The 18547-nt window shown below is 41.6% G+C and overlaps 1 protein-coding gene across 4 annotated transcripts in view; it reads right to left on the reverse strand.

Annotated features, from left to right (window-relative positions):
• The window catches only part of map3k15 (mitogen-activated protein kinase kinase kinase 15), a 150248-nt gene that overhangs the window by 10909 nt on the left and 120792 nt on the right, over positions 1-18547 (reverse strand). For 2 of the 4 annotated variants that reach the window (XM_059968014.1, XM_059968013.1), the window contains exons 20-24: positions 17082-17259; positions 9465-9639; positions 8051-8236; positions 4966-5071; positions 3351-3576 (exon numbers count right to left, since the gene is read on the reverse strand). In XM_059968014.1, the coding sequence (XP_059823997.1) occupies positions 3351-3576; positions 4966-5071; positions 8051-8236; positions 9465-9639; positions 17082-17259 (871 nt within the window). Of the gene's footprint in view, positions 1-3350; positions 3591-4965; positions 5072-8050; positions 8237-9464; positions 9640-17081; positions 17260-18547 lie in introns of those variants that run through there. The other 2 variants (XM_059968015.1, XR_009511766.1) reach the window with 2 other exon arrangements.

Consider the following 18547-nt stretch of genomic DNA (forward strand, 5'->3'; position numbering starts at 1 on the left):
CAGATAACTCCAGACCACAATCCCAGGATAAACAAAAGCTATTTATAACCAAAGGACAATACTGCAATGTAGAAAGCAGGGTGACCCATTTGCTAACTGCAATGTCCCACAAACTGCAAGTAGTTAAAATCACTAGGTTCATTACTTCCGTTTATTGGTTGAGGGATAAATGTTGATAGGTGCAGAGAGAACTGACCTTCCCCCAGCCCGTTATGCTGCATAACTGTCTGCATCCATCTAAGTAGGCAAGAGGGCTCCAGTCACCCATCACATACCCTCAATACTTGAAAGTATACTGATTTGTTGCATCACGTCCTGGTATGACAATTCTGATGTACATTGTACAAAGTTTAAAGTTCAGAAGTAAAATTTATTATCAGAGTGCATACATGTCACCACGCACAACCCTGAGATTCTTTTTCTGTGGGCATATTTAGCAAATCTATCTATAGAAAAGGAACTGTAAACTGTAAGTAAAGTGTGCAAATGCAGACAGAAATAAGCTGCATTGCAACGGAGCAATAGCAATACAGGAAACACAAGAGTTGCAGAGAGATGTGGATACAGACTGGTCCATCACGGGCACCACTGAAAGCATCAACATGTGCTGCCTCAAGAAAGCAGCATCTATAATCAAGGATCCCCACTATCTGGGTCAAGACCGCTTCTGGCTCTTACTGTCAGGCAGGGAATATTGAAGCCCCACATTACCAGCTTCACAAATAGTTACTTTCATAGGTTCTTGATCTGACCTACACAAACCTAACTCTACTCCAGCAATGTGTTGGCACGTGGCCAAGTGGTTAAGACGTTCATCTAGTGATCTGAAGGTCGATAGTTTGAGCCTTGTCTGAGGCTGCATGTGTGTCCTTGAGCAAGGCACTTAACAACACATTGCTCTGCGACGACACCAGTGCCAAGCTGCGTCCTAATGCCTTTCCCTTGGACAACATCAGTGGCGTGGAAAAGGTAGCATGGGCAAATGCCAGTCTTCCATACAACCTTGCCCAGGCCTGAGCCCTGGAAACTTTTCAAGGCGCAAATCCATGGTCTATCGAGACTAATGGAGGCCTACATAATGGCTCAGCAATAGGATACTACAGACCACCACTTACAGTCCTGTGAACTTGCCTCCAATTGACTTTCTTTTTAATACTAATTTTTTTTTACTATATTGTATAATTTATGTGTAGCTGCAGCCTAAAGTTAACAAATGACTCTTCGCTAGATTGAATTGAACTGAATATGCCTGGACTGTTTTGATGACTTGTGGTTTGGTGTTGTACATTCTGTGTTTTTCACTCTTTTTTTGCCAGTTGCACCCCACCTCTTTTTTTTGCGTGTGGGAGGTTTGATGTTTCTCTTTGCAAGTGTTTGTTCCCCTGGTTTTCCTTGTTTCATGGCTGTCTGTGGGAAGACGAACCTCAGCGTTGTATACTGCATATATACTTTGATAATAAATGGACTTTGAATCTTGAATCTTTGAATCAGTGTGTTGCCTGATCGATGTGTTTATGATGCTGCTGCAAACCTGGTTTTCATCGTGCCTGCACCATACCACACTTGCGGATGACAATAAACCTGACTTAATTGAATTGACGTGTTCCTCAGGATTCGAAGCCACACAGATTTTATCGTCTAACTACAGAGTAATTAGAAAACCTTATCTAACTCATATAACACTATCAGTTATTACTAGGGGAATTTAATACAGGAGAAGAAAGGTTATGTATCAACACTGCTGAAAACTCATCTACATGCCTGTGTGCAGAATTGGTCACTTTTTTTAAGGAGAGATATCAATGTGCTGGAAGCAGTTCACTAGATGAAATAACTGGAAAGGTCCAAGTCTTTGCTTAGGCAGGAGTTAATTCTAGCCATGACCAACTTCTCAAAATGCTTCATCACAGCAGATGTGGGAACTACTAGGTGATAGTCATTAAGACCGTTCACCCTGCTCTTCCTGGACACCAGTACGACTGATGCCCTTTTGAAGCAAGTGGGAACCGCAGACCACAGCAGTGCGATTGAAGCCATCCTTCAACACTCCAGCCAGTTGATTGGCAAAGGTTTTCAGTGCCCTACCAGGTACACCATTAGGGCCTGATGCCTTTTGAAGGATCTTCTGACGTCAGCCTCTGAGACAGAGGTCACAGGGTTGCCAAATGCTACAGGGATTTCCACAGGTATTGTTTGATCCTCCCTTCAAAGCATCCATAAAAGGCATTCAACTCATCGGCAGGGAAGCATCACGGCCACTTATGATGTTAGGCTTTACTTTGTAGGAAGTAATGCAGAGTTGAATAGATTCTTAGTAAAGCAGGGGTCTTGAAATGTTACCAAGGATGGACATGAATACATAATTGAATTTACAATCAGCACAGCTACTTTGCTATTGAACGGTGAAGCAGGCCAAGGACTGAGTGGCCTACTCCTGCTCTTGGCCCAAATATATGAAGTACCTGCAGCTGGTGAATGGGAATTGAGTTGTATAACATGAAAACAAGCCCAGACCCATCAGCCCAACTCCTTCATGCTAACCAAGATGCCGATCTGAACTAGTTCCATTTGCTTGAATTTTGTCCTTTAAACTTCCCTAGCCATGAACTTGTCCAACTTTAAATGTTGCAATTGTATCCATGTCTACCACCTCCTCTGGCAGTTCAGTATAATAACCCATCACCCTCTGAATGAAAAAAACTCACTTCTCAAGGCCCCATCAAATCATTCCCCTCTCTGCTTAAATCTATGTCCTTTAGTTTTAGACTCCCTTACCCTGGGAAAAAGGCAATGACTGTCTACCTATCCACTGCCCTCGTGATTTTATTTATTGATTGATTGAGATAAAGTGCGGAGAAGGCCTTTACGCTCCTTTGAGCCGTGCCTCCCAGTAATTCCCTGATTTAACCCTAGCCTAATCACATGACAATTTACAATGACCAATTACCCTACCAACCAGTACGTCTTTGGACTGTGGGAGGAAACTGGAGCACCTGGATAAAAACCACACAGACTCGGGGAGAACGTCCTTACAGGTAGCGGCAGGAATTGAACCTGGGTTGCTGATACTGTAAGGTGTTGTGCTAACCCACTATGTAACCGCTATAAACCTCCATAACAGAGGTTCCCAACCTGGGGTCCACAGACCCCTTGCTTAATGGTATTTGTCTATGGCATAAAATGGCTGGGAAGACCTGCTCTATAAGGTCACCCTTCAGCATTCGTTACTCCAGGGAAACCAATTCCAGCCTATTCAGCCTCTCCTTATAACTTAAGCTCTCTAGTCCTGGCAGCATACCTTTTCTCCCTAGTTCAATACCATACTTAATAAAGAAACACAAGTCCAATACCTGTTTGTCTCCTGCTTCATTTTCCCCAGCTGTACACTCAGAGGCTCCCGTTGGTACTGCAAGTCATGAGACGTGGTGGAACTAAAGGTGCTTGCTCCCGAGGTAATAGGATGCCCTTTGTTTTTGGGCAATGCTGCCCTTGGCTGGTAGATGTGATCCTCTACCTCATCTCCATCTCTGTCTGCCCCATCGCCCTCCGAGATAGGCCCAAAGTGGGAATGCAGCTCTAAACGAAATCACCTTTGATATATTAGAAACCAGCCATTAAACAATAAAATTAAAAGCTCTGATCAGCGGTATGTTTAGAAATAAAATTTTAATAAAAACTATTTAATAAGTAGTTACAGCTCTATTTAATATTGCTGCAAATGTACACACAATGATATTTTTGGGTCTGATATTTGTGGAAGATTACATACTGTGAGGCTTTAATATGACTGACCACCATGATGGTATTTTGCACTAAATTGACTTTTTTGTTCTAGTTATGTGTGTAATTTATGTTTAGTTTATGCTTTTTTTATGAATGCTGCTTTTCTGGAGCAGCACACAAAAATACTGGAGCAACTCAGCAGGTCATACAGCATCAAGGGAGAGAAATGGACAGTCAACATTACAGGCTGACCCAAAACATGGTCCACAAGACCATAAGACCTTAAGACATAGGAGAGAATTAGGGATTCAGCCCATCAAATCTGCTCTGCCATTCCATCATGGCTGATCCCAGATCCCACTCAACCGCACATACAGCTGCCTTCGCCATATTCTTCGACATCCTGACCAATCAGGAAACTATTAACTATCTATTTCCCTCCATAGAGGTTGCTTGACACACTCTAGTGCCTTTGAGTGTTGGTATGGAGCCCAGAGGACACCTGGGCAAGTTGATTTGAAAGTAAATTGCTGTTTTTATTGCCAAAGGAATGGTGACTGAATATCAGACTTTGTAACCCTCTTCTCCACGTGTTTCCATTGAAATCAGTGGTTTATGTCAGGTGAGAGATTGGGCAACATGGTAACCCAGCAGTTAGTTTAACGCTGTTAAAGTGCCAGCGACCGAGGTTCCTCTGGGTGCTCTGGTTTCTACCCACATTCCAAAGATGTATGTATTAGTATATTAGTTGGTCTCATGGGTATAATTGAGTGGTGCGGGCCTGCTATGCCGGAAGGGCCTGTTGCCATGAAAGAGTGAGCAAAAGCATTCAAATACTACATTTAACCCTAACCTCAAGTCAGGTACTTCTCATTGAAATACTATCAACCAGGTGATACCTCACTGACCCATCACGGCTCTCCTGGTCCTATCTGAGAAATGCAGTTCCTCTTTCAATAAAACCTAGTTGAAGTGGGATCTAATTATCACCTGGCACATTTTGAATAACTCCTTAATGTAAAAGATAGTCATCAGTTTCAATACTTCCTGTATGTATAGTTTCTGTACGTGGTAGATCTGCTGAAGACATTATCTGACATCCAGAAATTAAAAGGAGTGAAACATTAACTATTCCAACTCTATTTCTGTTTGAAACTTGGAAGTCTCAGTAATATTAGAGAACCTAAATCATCGGTGAGGCCGGTTGCTGAGCTGGTTTTCAAAGAGCAGGACACTGTGTACCTGAATTAAGAATAGTCACTGCAGCTTGAACTGCACGGCGGATGATGTTGTCCATTGCAAACATCCAGTGGGGCTTGATATTATGATGCCGTGTAACTTTATTAACCTAAAACAGCAGAAGGTTTTTTATTTTATTGTAAAGAGAAAGAAAAGAAAAATCGAACATGAATCTGTCATTTTCATCAGTCTGCTTTCCCCATTCAATCCCTTACTTTCTTGTTTTAGTTATTCTGCCTCACCATACATGTATCCATTGAACGCTGTCATTAAGGAATAAGATTGTCACTATCATTTGGCAATCCAAATTGGTAATATTTTAATACATCTTTGGTTCTTTAGCCATCATGCTATTAAAACATTAGGGGAATGTCATTTAATGATGATTGACTAGGAACACCAGAAAGATTGCTAAAAGATAATTGCTTCTGCCAGTTTCCAGTCTATTGGCACCGCTCTATAATCTGACAGTAAGAACATGCCGAGTCTGACAGAATTACCTGGTTTGTCTCCTTGCCAATTCCACTTTGAGCAATGTTTTGTCATCACTATCCCATCCACCTTCATTTAGTACACTTTAAGGCAAAATTACCTTCTCCGTTTCCATCTAGTCAAGACTCTGTCAATTTTGTTTAGTATTCTTGTCTCTTTTTATGCTCCAAGAAATCATCTCCGGAAACAGTCTGACTCCCTACTTAAAATTCTCAATGTTGAAGCATAAAAGGTTCAAGAATACTTCTGCACAGATGGAGCTCATTTATTCTGTTGCATCTTGCCTGCTCCATCTCCACACTGGAACTCCAGCCTAAACACCCTTCAGGATCCAAATCACGTTTATTTCCAGTGATGTGAAATGTGTTGTTTTGCAACAGTGGGACAATGCAAAGACATAGAATTACTATAAATAATGAAAGTGAACAAGTAGCGCAGAAATGGAACGATGAAGTGGTGTTCAGGGGTTCACAGACTCTTCAGAAATCTGATGGCGGTGGGGAAGAAGATTTTCCATTATATTCTGAAATCTTCTGTGTTCAAACATTTGGAAGGGATGTTATCTGGAACCATTAGGAACTGACAATATCTTTGCTACTGACCTGTTCATCTGTTTAATGTCAGTTACATTACTCAACAAGGTTTCTTGCTGTGTCTCACTCATTTCTTTCTGCTGCAGTTTTCCAAACTTCCCTCACTTCCTCAGATCTTCATTAGTTTTATTCATCAGTAGCTTTTCCCCTTAACCGATGGTCTGATTTGTTTCTTTGACTCAGTTCTGCAGGTTTCCTTTACCTCTCTCGTTTGCTAGGACACGTTCCTCCTCGATCAGTTCAGTAACCAAGTATAAATATCATCCACCTTTTACCACCTTGAACTGAAACTATTTTGCTGAGTATTTCAGTCAATGAACGATCAAATCCAGAACTGGTTTCTACACTAATTTGCTATCCTTGGTGTGTTTATGGATCAGACATAAAATCTGTGGAGGAGCCACACATCGATCTTCTAACTGCATTGTATTTTGTGTTGTGTGGTTAGTATGTTTATTATGGTAGTCACTTAGATGGGGGCTTGGAAGAAGCAAAGAGTTTTAGTTACGTCTTCATGCTTTTGTCTTTATTTCAGTCAACCTATGGGAGTAGGGGAAATATCTTTTTTGTTGACTGCTTAATAATGTTGAAGTATGCTTAAGTACACTTAATATGCTAAGACTTTATTTTGTTATAATGCTAGTTTTAGTTTTATTAGATTTTATGACTTCAAGATAGATTTGTTAGTTTGCTAATAAAGATTGAACATATTCTTTGACTTTGGAGCCTTGTTAATGGATTAGGATTGGAGAACACGTCATACAGAATCAACCATCCCCTACCCACCCCCCCCCCCACCCTTACCTTAGTCTCTATGTGGTTTCCTCGAGTAGCCACTACAAGTTGCATTCAGTTTCTAACTTCCTGTGTGCTATGAAACTCTTGACCTTAGCTCTGTATAACCAACCAAGTTCTCCTTTTCAATGAACTCAAGAGTTTTCCTAAGGTTACTGCAACTCTTGTGCTTTCTGAAGACCCACACACAGCATTTCAGGAACACCTTCTTCTCCTCCACCATCAGATTTCTGAATGCTCATGAACCTATAAGTACTAGTTTGCTCCTCTTTCACACTATTCTTTTTGTAACTGTCCCTTCTCTGGTGGAGGGACAGTCAACTTCTGTAGCATCTTGCATGCCCAAATTCACATTCACGAACAGCCAATCAAATAATTGAAAAATAGCTATATTAAAATTTATAAAAAGACAAAGTGTATTATTTTTAATAAGAAGAGCATTTAAAACTACTTAAATATTGTGCTCAGCTGATGAGCTCACGAGGGATCTAATGCTGGGTGGATTCAGGATACGGCTGGTGAGGAGCGGATCTGACAGTCAGTCTCCTCCTGTACAGTCCCTCATGTTCCATTGTTGAACAGTTGTTATGAGCCTGATGCGGCCGGAGTAAAACCTGATGATACGGGGCGATTTGAACTGTAATGGATGGCAGACAGTGGTGCTGCTGCCAACGAGCTCCAGGGATCCAGATTCAATCTTGGCCTCAGATACTGTGTGGAATTTGCACATTGATGCTCATTGTCCCTTTAACCATGTGAATTTCCTCACAACCCCTCTCCCCACCCCTCAGAGACGTGACTTTCCCCCCTGTCATTTGGTAGTTTAACTGGCCACTGACGATTATTACTCATGGTGAAAGAGTCAGAATTAGGTTTCATATCATTGGCATCTGTTGTGAAATTTGCTGTTTTGTGGCTGCAGTACACTGCAATACATAATAAAAATACTATAAATTACAATAAGAAAAGAGAACAGTAAAGGTAAACAGGAAGGTAGTGTACATGGTTTTATTGTCTATGATGGAGCTGGCTGTGTTTAAAACTTGCAGCAACTTTTCCAAAAATTTTATGTCTTGCTCTCTACTACTGCCACAAAATGTCAAATTTCATGATATATGTACATCAATGATAATAAACCTGATTTTGATTTAATAAATAGACCACTATGAGTCTTGTCATTTGTATTATACTATTGTCAGAGAACTTACCGCATCCTGAAAAGCAAACAAAACTAACTGGGACTGGTTGATGGAGATGGGATCGAAATGCAAATCCAGCTTGAATTTAGATATGGCACTGGCCATCACTCTCTGCTCCGGAAAGCGAATGAAATCCCGCAGGACACTGATTATCTGCTTTATGTGATCAACTGACAGCTTAAGCTCTTCATGACCCTGGAAAATAAAATGAGCCATGTGTTCAATCTAATGAGGAAAGCTGGCGGGGAAATGACTGGAAAAAACAATACAAAGGGCATCCAAAACTGAGTAAAGAGACGGAGGAAAAAACACTAATAAGATGTCTGGCTGCTCAGAATGTTAGTAACTACTGAGGTGTACATTATCTATTAATGAAGTTGTAGTAAAAAAAAATATAATGGAATCCTAGAGTAACATAACACAGAGGCAGGCCCTTTGGCCCATCACATTGATGCTGACCATTTTGCATATCCACACTCTGTTCCATGTGTGGGTTGGTGGGACTGGGCAAAATAATAGATTGGCAGGGCTGAAGGGCCTGTGACTTTAATCCCATCTGGAGGTGACGTGGGATCCCTACTTCATGGAGCTGCACACAAGTCAAGCCCACACCAAGCCCACGTGCACATTCTACACTCAGCCACAAATCACTGGACATGGTTCACTGCACCATGCTATTGCTAAGCAGCATGCTATTCAGGTGAACATAGTGGGAAATACATGCCCTTAATGCAGGTGCAGATATTCACCTGAAAGTGGTAACAGGCAATTTCTTGAGAAAGAGCAGAGAGAATTTTAAAACGTGTCAAACCAAGCTTCTCTTGATATGAGAATACCCATGCTCACATCCCAGAGGCAAGATGGAAAAACACCTCAAACTTCAGCACTATCTGACAACCACAATTCACAAAAAGAAAACAAATTTGATTTGATTTAATTGGCTACCATCAGGGGTGATAGAACAAAACGGAAGAAAGTAAAATTGACAAAAGTATTTCAAACTATCTCAATTCAAAAAATTTGTTTCTCCTATTTCCTTACAATATAGCCAGCTCTCAGAACAACTCCATCAGTCCCATTCCTTCACCTATTTCTCTCTCACATGTTCATCAGCTTCCCTTCATTTCTCCTACCATCTGCCTACACTTGGAGTAATTAATTCACCAACCAGCAAATCTTTGGAATGTGAGAATGAGCAGGAGCAATGAGAAAAGAACAGGCATGGATATAGGGAGATGATGCAAACTCTGCACTCACAGCATCTTCAGTAAGATGGAAGCCGAGTCACTAGAACTACAAAGTAGCAGCAATACCTCCGGTGACACAGTGCCACATCACAGGAGAAGATATTTTCAGTACGCTATATATAACAGAGTAACAAACTTAATTACTGAGCTCCAAGGAGTGTGTGAAATCCACTTACCTGTTGCAGACTTTCCAACAAGTTGCAGACAACCTTATCCTGGTCTGCGTTCAGAATTTTGTAGAGAAGGGATCTGCACTTGCTGTCATTCTTTAGCAGGAATAAGCTTGCATCTATCTCATCAGTGGAAACAGGACTGCTTTGGTCATCCATGGATGAAGACTCATCAGGGAGACTATATTATGGGATGGTCATCGAGGTTAGTGAACAACCATTAACAAAAGAGCACATTTTAGGAATATTAATGCTCAGTGCTATTTAACTAACAGTGAAGCAACTATCAATGCTTGATTTGCAGATAATCTGATCAATCTGATGTATATAACAGGTTGTCACAGTAAAATACTCCTTGTGAGCCATCAGATAAAAATGTAACAAAATAAAAGCCAAAGATGAAACCATTTGGACTTCTAGGGATGAGCAGCTGGCCAAAGCTGCCAAGAGCATTATCTGATACTCGGTGATCAAGAAAATGTCAGTCAATCTCTAGGGGAGTACCACCAACAAACTCATGCAAGCAATAGTGAATACAAGAAAAAAGGAACATGGGTACACAAATGGCCTCTCAAACCTGCTTTAATGTTGGAATATGGATGATGATGCCAATAACAGACAGAACAATTACAGAGGATAATGGGTAAACACAAGGGATTCTGCAGATGCTGAAATCCAGAGTATAACACACATAAAATGCTGGAGGAACTCAGCAAATGGGGCAGCTTCTATGGAAAACTTTCATCAGCATCAATCGGACATCAGAAGTTTCAAGAGGAGGACACTTCAATCAGGTCCACCTCCTGAGGATGAAAGACAGGAGCGATTCGTGGCAGTGTAACAGAGCTTTGACCAATGGTCTGTCAGCATTTCGGATTAAGTAGTAAGAACAAATTAAAGGAAGGCAGCGGCAAGTACAGTGACTGTCGAATGAGTGGACATAGTCAGAGTAGTGATTTGAAGGCTTTAGCTCTGCAAGCTTTCAAACAGGAGGGGCTTGACTCAAAGAAAGAAATGGAAAGAAAAATACAAACTTTTTTCTTCCATTCTTCTTTATATCTGCTCAGCTAGGATCGTAGGGATGCCACGCAGGATAGTGAGATGCTCCTCTTGCAGGATGTGGGAAGGCAGGGAGACCTCCAGTATTCCCGATGACTACGACTGCAAGAAGTGCAGCTTCCAACAAATCGCGTGGAGGAGTTGGAGCTGGAACTGGATGAACTCCGGATGATTCAGGAAGCCGAAGAGGTGATAGGTAGGATATGTAGAAAGGTAGTTACACCCAAAGTGCAGGATGTAGGAAACTGGGTGACATTCAGAAAGGGGAAAGGGGTTAAGGAGCCAGTGCAGAGCGCCCCTGTAGCCCTCCCTCTCAACTACAGGTACACCACCTTGGATACTGTTGGGGGGGGGGGGAATGACCTAACAGAGGAAAATCACAGTGGTAGGGTCTCTGCCTCAGAAACTCAGGTGGAAAGGTGGAAGAAGAGGCATGTTGTGGTAATAGGGGATTCATTAGCTTGGGGAACGGACAGGAGGCGAGAACAGAACCCTTGGATGGTCTGTTGCCTACCAGGTGCCAGGGTCTGTGATGTCTTGGATCGAATCCTCAGCATTCTTAAATGGGAGGGTGAACAGCCAGAAGTCGAGGTCCATGTAGGTACCAATGATGTGGGTAGGATGAGTGACGAGGTTCTGCCTAAGGAGTTTAGGGAGTTAGGTGCTAAGTCAAAGGGCAGGACCTACAAGGTTGTGATCTCAGGATTACTCCCCATGCCATGTGCTAGTGAGGCCAGAACTGGGAAGACTATACAGTTTAATACATGGCTAAGAAGTTGGTGTGGGGGGGGGGGTACACAAGATTTTTGGATCATTGGGCTCTCTTCCAGGGAAGGTGAGACCTGTACCGAAGGGACAGTTTGCACCTGAACTAGAGGGGGACCAATAGCCTAGGGGGAAGGTTTGCTAGTCCTGCACAATGGGGTTTAAACTAGAGTTGCAGTGGGATGGAAACCAGAGTGCCAACACAGTTAGTGGAGAGGTTGTGGAGGCAGATGTTGGTAAGACCTCAGACAAAGTCAGGAATAAAAGTATTGAGCATTGTGCAACAAAATCGAAAAAGGTGAATACATTACTGAAGGTGTTGTATCTGAATGCGTCCCGTATATAGAATAACGCAGATGATCTTGCAGCACAGTTGCAGATTAGCAGGTATGATGTTGTATGCATCACAGAATCATGTCTGAAAGATAATTGCAGGGAGCTTAATGTCCAAAGAAACACATTGTATCCAAATGTGAGGCAGGAAGGCAGAGGGGGTGACCTTAGAAAATTGGTAAAAAATGAAATCAAATAATTAGAAAGAGGTAACAAAGAGCTGAAAGGCGTTGAATCATTGTGGATAGAGCTAAGGAATTGCAAGTGTAAAAAGACCCTGATGGGAGTTGTATAGAGATCCCCAGACAGTAGTCAGGATGCAGACTACAAATTACAACAGAAGACAGAAAATGCATGCCAAAAGGCCAGTGTTGAAATAGCCATGGGGGAATTCAATATGCAGGTAATTGGAAAAATCAGGTTGGTGCTGGATTACAGGAGGGTTTCCCCAGAGCGCCTATGAGATGGCATTTTAGAGCAGCTTGCGGTTGAGACCACTAGAGGATAACCTATTCTGGATTGGATGTTGTGCAATGAACCAGAATGGATTAAAGAGCTTAAAATAAAAGAACCCTTCAGGGAAGTGATCATACTATGACCGGATTCACCCTGAAATTTGAGAAGGAGATGCTAAAGTCAGATGTATCAGTATTACAGTGGGGTAAATGGAATTACAGAGGCATGAGAGACATGCTGGCCAGAATTGACTGGAAAAAACACTGGCAAGGATTGTAGCAGAGCAGCAATGGCTGGAATTTCTGAAAGTAATTTGGAAGGCACAGGATATATACATTCCAAAGGGGAAGGGGTATTGTAAAGGAAAGATGACACAACCATGACTAACGAGAGAGGTCAAAACCAACATAAAAGCCAAAGAGATGGCATATAATAGAGAAAACATCAGTGAGAAATTAGAGGATTTGGAAGCTTTTAAAAACCAATAGAAAGCAACTAAAAAAGTCATTAAGAAGGCAGAGACGAAGTATGAAAGGAAGCTAGCCAATAATATTAAAGAGGATACCAAAAGTTTCTTCAGATACATAACGTGTAAAAGAAAGGCAAGAGTGGATATCAGACAATTGTAGAGAGGTAGTAAATTTGTGTAGAATGAAATAGCAAATGAACTGAATAATTATTTTGCATCAGTCTTCACTGTGAAAGACACAAGCACTATGGTGGAATTTCCAGGTGCTAAGGGTGATGAGGTGTGTAAAGTTACCATTACTAGTGAGAAAGTTCTTGGGAAACTTAAAGTACTGAAGGTAGAAAAGTCACCTGGACCAAATGGTGTACACCCCAGGGTTCTGAAAGAGGAGGCTGAAGAGATTGTGGAGGCATAAGTGATGATCTTTCCAGAATCACTAGATTCTGAAATGGTTTGAGAAGACTGGAAAATTGCAAATGTCACTCCACTTTTCAAGAAGGGAGAGAGGCAGAAGCAAGGAATCTATAGGCCAGTTAGTCCGACCTCAGTGGATGGGAAGATGTTGTAGTTGATTATTAAGGACGTGGTTTCAGGATACTTGGAGGCACATGATAAAATTGGCCGTAGTCAGGATAGTTTCATCAAGGGAAAATCTTGCCTGACAAATCTGTTGGAATTCTTTGAAGAAGCACCAAGCAGGTTAGACAAGTTGATGTTGTGTACTTGGATTTTCAGAAAGCCTTTGAAAAGTTGCCACACATGAAGCTGCTTAACAAGGTACAAGCCCATGGTATTACAGGAAATATTCTAGCATGGATAAAGCAGTGGCTGATTGGCAGGAAGTAAAGAGTGGGAATAACAGGAGTCTTTTCGGACTGGAAGGAAAAAGAAGCAGAAGCTAACAGAGAATGAAAATGATAGATGGATTAATATCATGGTTAGAAACAGGGGAGGCAACAATTACAATTCGGAGAGTCAGGGACCATGATGGATGGAGAAACACGATCGCCCGCCCCCATGGCAAGGCACCTGAATGAATGAAGTTCTGACTGGCTGCTGATGAATAGTGGTGTTCCACAGGGATTTGTGTTGGGACTGATTCTTTTTATGTTAAATGTCAATGAATTGGATGACAGTAATGATAGGTTTGTTGCAAATTTTGAAGGCGATATGAAGGTAGGAGGAGGGTCATGTAATTTTGAGGAAGTAGAGGCTTAGATAGATTAGGAAAATGGGCAAAGAAATGACAGATGGAATGCAGTGTTGGGAAGTGTATGGTCACAGACTTTGGTAGAACGAATGAAAGGGTTGACTATTTTCTAGATGGAGAGAAAATACAAAAAACTGAGATGCAAAAGGTCTTGGGAGTGCTTGTACAGAATTCCCTAAAGGTTAATTTGCAGGGTTGAATCTGTTGTGAAGAAGGCAAATGCAATGTTAGCATTCGTTTCAAGAGGACTAGAATATAAATGAAGAATGTAATGCTGAAACTTTATAAAGCACTGGTGAGGCCTTACTTGGAGTATTGTGAGTAGATTTGGGCCCCTTATCTTAGGAAGTATGAAATTAGAGAGGGTTTCACAAGGGTTCAAAGGAAGTTCATGAAAATGATTCCATGACTGAATGGTTTATCATATGAAGTGCGTCTGATGGCTGTGGGCCTGTATTTACTGGAATTCAGAAGAATGAGGGTTGACTTCATTGAAATCTATTGAATGTTGAAAGGCCTTGATAGAGTGGATGCAGAGAGGATGCTTCCTATGGTGGGACAGCCCAAGACCAGAAGGTAGAGAATCTGTGGAATTCTTCACCACATACAGCTGGGGAAGCCAAGTCCTTACGTATACTTAAGGCAGGGGTTGATAGATTCTTGACTGGTCAGGGCATGAAAGGATACGAGGAGAAGGCAGGAGATTGGGGCTGAGAAGGCAGGAGATTGGGGCTGAGGGGAAAACTGGATCAGCCATGGTGAAATGGCGGAGCAGACTCGATGGACCAAATGGCCTAATTCTGCTCCTGTACTTTATGGTCTCGCTTTGGACCAAGACTTCATCAGGACTGGAAAGGAAGGGAGAAGCCAAGAAAACGGGTAATAGGTCTTTTGAGATTTGGTGAATGTACGATGTACGATTCTTTTGAGCTGTGTAATCTCCTCAAGAAGGTTTGGGCTCAGTAATTGACTTTGGGACAATAACACTTGAGTAATTTTGCTACTACCACATGGGAAAAGCGATTGGCAATATTAATTCCTCAGAGGAGGTTGGGCTGGATGAATAAAACAACAACTGAAATCACTGCTGAAAGTAGATAATGTCTAGGCATCTGGCAAATGGAAGTGAGTGATGAAAGTAACCAGGCTCTTCTGACACATAAATTAACTTGTTGACTTGAAGTGAAGTCATTCTGACTGTCTCTTTTAATGTGAAATGAAGCTCTGTGTCTTCCTGGAATGAAAGTGTCTTCTACTTTTAGCTGAACTTTTAATACACATGTTGGGCTCTTAAAATAAATGCAAACAGCAAGTGGAAATGGTTAGCTCTGTAAGTGTATCTCATGCATAACATAATAGATACAAACTAATTTATGATGGGAACGAACAGCATGATACACTGAGTTGACATACAGTCCCTTGTGATTGCACCATGGAAACTGCACACAAAACCCTTTGCAATCTAGTTGCATTCCATATCACACATAAGCATCAAGCTTCTGAAAAGCAGACATACTGATTGGGAACATGATTCACACTGTTATCCATTTTTGCTTTGGGTAGTGAGTGGATTAGGTGGCAGCTTGCACAAGGGAAAATGCAATACACTTGACACTCAGGATTCTCTACTCAATCACAGGCAAACCCAGTGATACAGGCCATGGGAGCCTCCTCCACCAAGCCTTCAGTAAAACAGGAAGGGGCACTATCTCTTAAAGTGGTGAGACTGGGTCTGAGAGAGCAGGCTGAATCTTGGAAATCTAACCAGTACTGGAACCATTATTGGCTGATGCAGTCTTGAAGTCCTAAAAATTTCAGGACGTAATACATAAGGGCACCTCTTGCTGTGCACCAGAAACTTGCAATCCTAAGTACCTCTTCACCCTCAGGATATAGCTTCCATTCAAGCAAATATGGAATCAGCTATGAATCTTTGCAGAGATCATCATACATTTCACATTATTGTATCTACTTCTGTATTCTTTCCCTCAAGAAAGTAAGTCCTGTAATGTATAAGGGGCGCTCTATCTTGAGTTTATCCAGGGACATAAAGAGGTTTCAGATACCGAGAAAAAGAATCAAAGTGCTGGAGCAATTCAGTGAGAAAGGAAGCATGGAGAGAAATGGACAGCTGAAGACTCGGGTTGTGTCTCTTCATCTGTCAGGATGTCGAACCAGAACTGTCTATTTCCTACGGTAGATGTTGACTGACACACTGAGCTTCTCCAGTGCTTTATGTGTTGCTTCAGATTCCAGCATCTGCTGCCTTGCATCTCCAGTTTCTCCCTCAGTTTGTTTTTTTTTTGCTTACATTGACCCAACCTAATGCACATCTCGTTTGGTTTCTTGGTTTTCTATTTGGAACCAAAATTAATGTGAATTTACAATCTGGCACAGGGGATCTTGAATCACTTGCACAATTTTTGAAATCTGCATATAATGTGAACTGGGGCTCTCTTCACCCTGAAGAACACACAAAAACAATCAACCTGCCTACATTTGCTTTCTATAGTGCAGAAGGATCACATGCAGAAAACTAGGTCAGCAGAGCGTCACATTGAATTGAATGTTGAAAGGCCTCGATAGACTGGATATGGGGAGGATGTTTCCCTGTGGTGGAGGAGTCTAAGACCAGATGACATGATCTTAGCATGGAGGGACATCCTGTTAGAATTGAGGAGGAATTTCTTAAGCTAAAGAGTGATCAACCTGTGAAATTTGTTACCATGGTGGCAAGTCACTGGGTATGTTCAAGGCAGAAGTTGATGGATTCTAAATTAGTCATGGCATGAAGGGATATGGGGAGAAGGCAGGGGTTTTGGGCTGAGAAGGAAATAGATCAGCCACGATGAAATGGCACAGCAGACTTGATGGGCCGAATCACCAAATCCTGCTCCAATGCATTAAAGTTTTATGAACTTCACCTAGAAGAACTGTTTGCATCAATGATGGTGAGAACGGAAGAAATGAAAGGACGTGTTGTATTGTAGAAGTCTAGAAATGTCAATGCTTGTCCCCTTGTCATTTATTTCTTCATTATGGCTCAGTTAAGATTGGAAATTTGTCCTGTGCCAAAAGATGTCTTGAGCTATTTCATCCACTAAGCATTTTTTGTAATATTTATCTTTCAATGTACACAGTTGGAGGACGGTAATACGATCATACAGGATAATGCAATGGGGTAATGTAGTCCTTGCATTACAGTCCTATCTTCTGACTGCAAACTCAGCAAGCATTTCACTCTGGCTTAATGACATTCCGCACTGAAGACTAGAAGATCCATGCACAAAACCTATAAGCAAAACTGGTAAAGTTTGGTTTTGCATTTTACCTCAGTAAAAGAGACCCTGAAACTCCGATCTGATTGTCCGAATTCAGTCCTTCATTTTTCTCGAAGAATGGGCTCTGCTTTGTGTCAAAGTCTGGTGAAGTTGATCCATGATCACTGCCACTGCTGCCCCGGTTTTCACCCGGACCCAGGATCGGAAGAGAGATGCTTCGATTGGACTCTAGACAGCAAAAGCAAAAATCATCTTCCTGCTGACCATTTCCCTTAAACCTCAGTCTGATTCCTAGCACTCAGCTTGCTACCCTGGACCAGGCTTAACTTTGTGACCATTAGTACTGAGGAAAAACAATAATTACAGCATTAAGTTCCAAACCCAATACTGGAATCCACTCCCATTCAGCAGATTGTCTGCCTCACAATTTCAGGGACTGCTTCTAGAACAGTCCATACTAAAGCACTGGAATAGTTCAGCTGAACTGATTAAGCCAATGAATCATACCAAATTAATAATCCCTTCTGTCTGTAGGTCCATATCCATCTATTCTCTGCATCTTTATTTGCCTCTTTAAGAGTCTCTGAAATACCACGATCATACCTACCTCCACACGATCTCTGGTATCACATCCCAGACAAACACCATTCTGTGTAAACTAAAAGTAACTCCCACATCTCCCCCTCTCACCCTAAATGCTTATCTTCTAGTATCAGGCATTTCAATCTTGAGCAAAAGATGCCAGCTGTCAATCTATTCCATCTCATAATCTTATGAAAGTGCTCTTTCTGTTGGTCCAGAGAGACAACTCAGGTTTGACCATACTCTCCTCATAGTGCCTACCCTCTAATCCGGGCAGCATCCTGGGAAGCCACTTCTGCATCCTGCCCAAAGCATCAACATCCTTCCCACAATGAGTAATTCAATATGCCGGAAGTGGCCTAACTGGAGATTTATATAGCTGTAATATAACTCCCTGGCTCCTGAACTCAACACCTTAACGAATAAAGACAAGTAGGCTATTCACTTTCTTTACCACCCTTTCACCTTAGACAGCCACTTTCTGAGAGCTATGGACTTAGATCCCAAGATCCTTCAGTGTATCAATACGGTTACGGTTCCCACCACTTGCTGTGTACTCTCTGTCTTTGCAATCTTCTGTTTTTTTTTAAACTTTTTTGTTGAGTTTTCAAATAATTACCAAAAGTAAAAATATGTAAAAAAATATATATATCCTTCCCCCCCCCACCTCCCCTTAACCCCTCCCCCCTAACATCCCTATAGAAAAGAAAGAAAGAAAGAGTGCCTGGATATCAGGAGATCCCCACATGCTCCACGGTGTTCATAATAACTTTAATATATATATTTATTTCTTTCCCCAAATAACCAATTATTTTATCTTCGGAGCACCTATATATTTAATCCTGTCTTTTGTAAATAAGGGCGCCAAATTTTCAAAAATGTTTCATATTTATCTCTTAAATTATAAGTAATTTTTTCAAGTGGAATACAGCTG

This window comes from Hypanus sabinus, chromosome 4 (genome assembly GCF_030144855.1).
Source record: "Hypanus sabinus isolate sHypSab1 chromosome 4, sHypSab1.hap1, whole genome shotgun sequence".
NCBI lineage: Eukaryota > Metazoa > Chordata > Chondrichthyes > Myliobatiformes > Dasyatidae > Hypanus > Hypanus sabinus.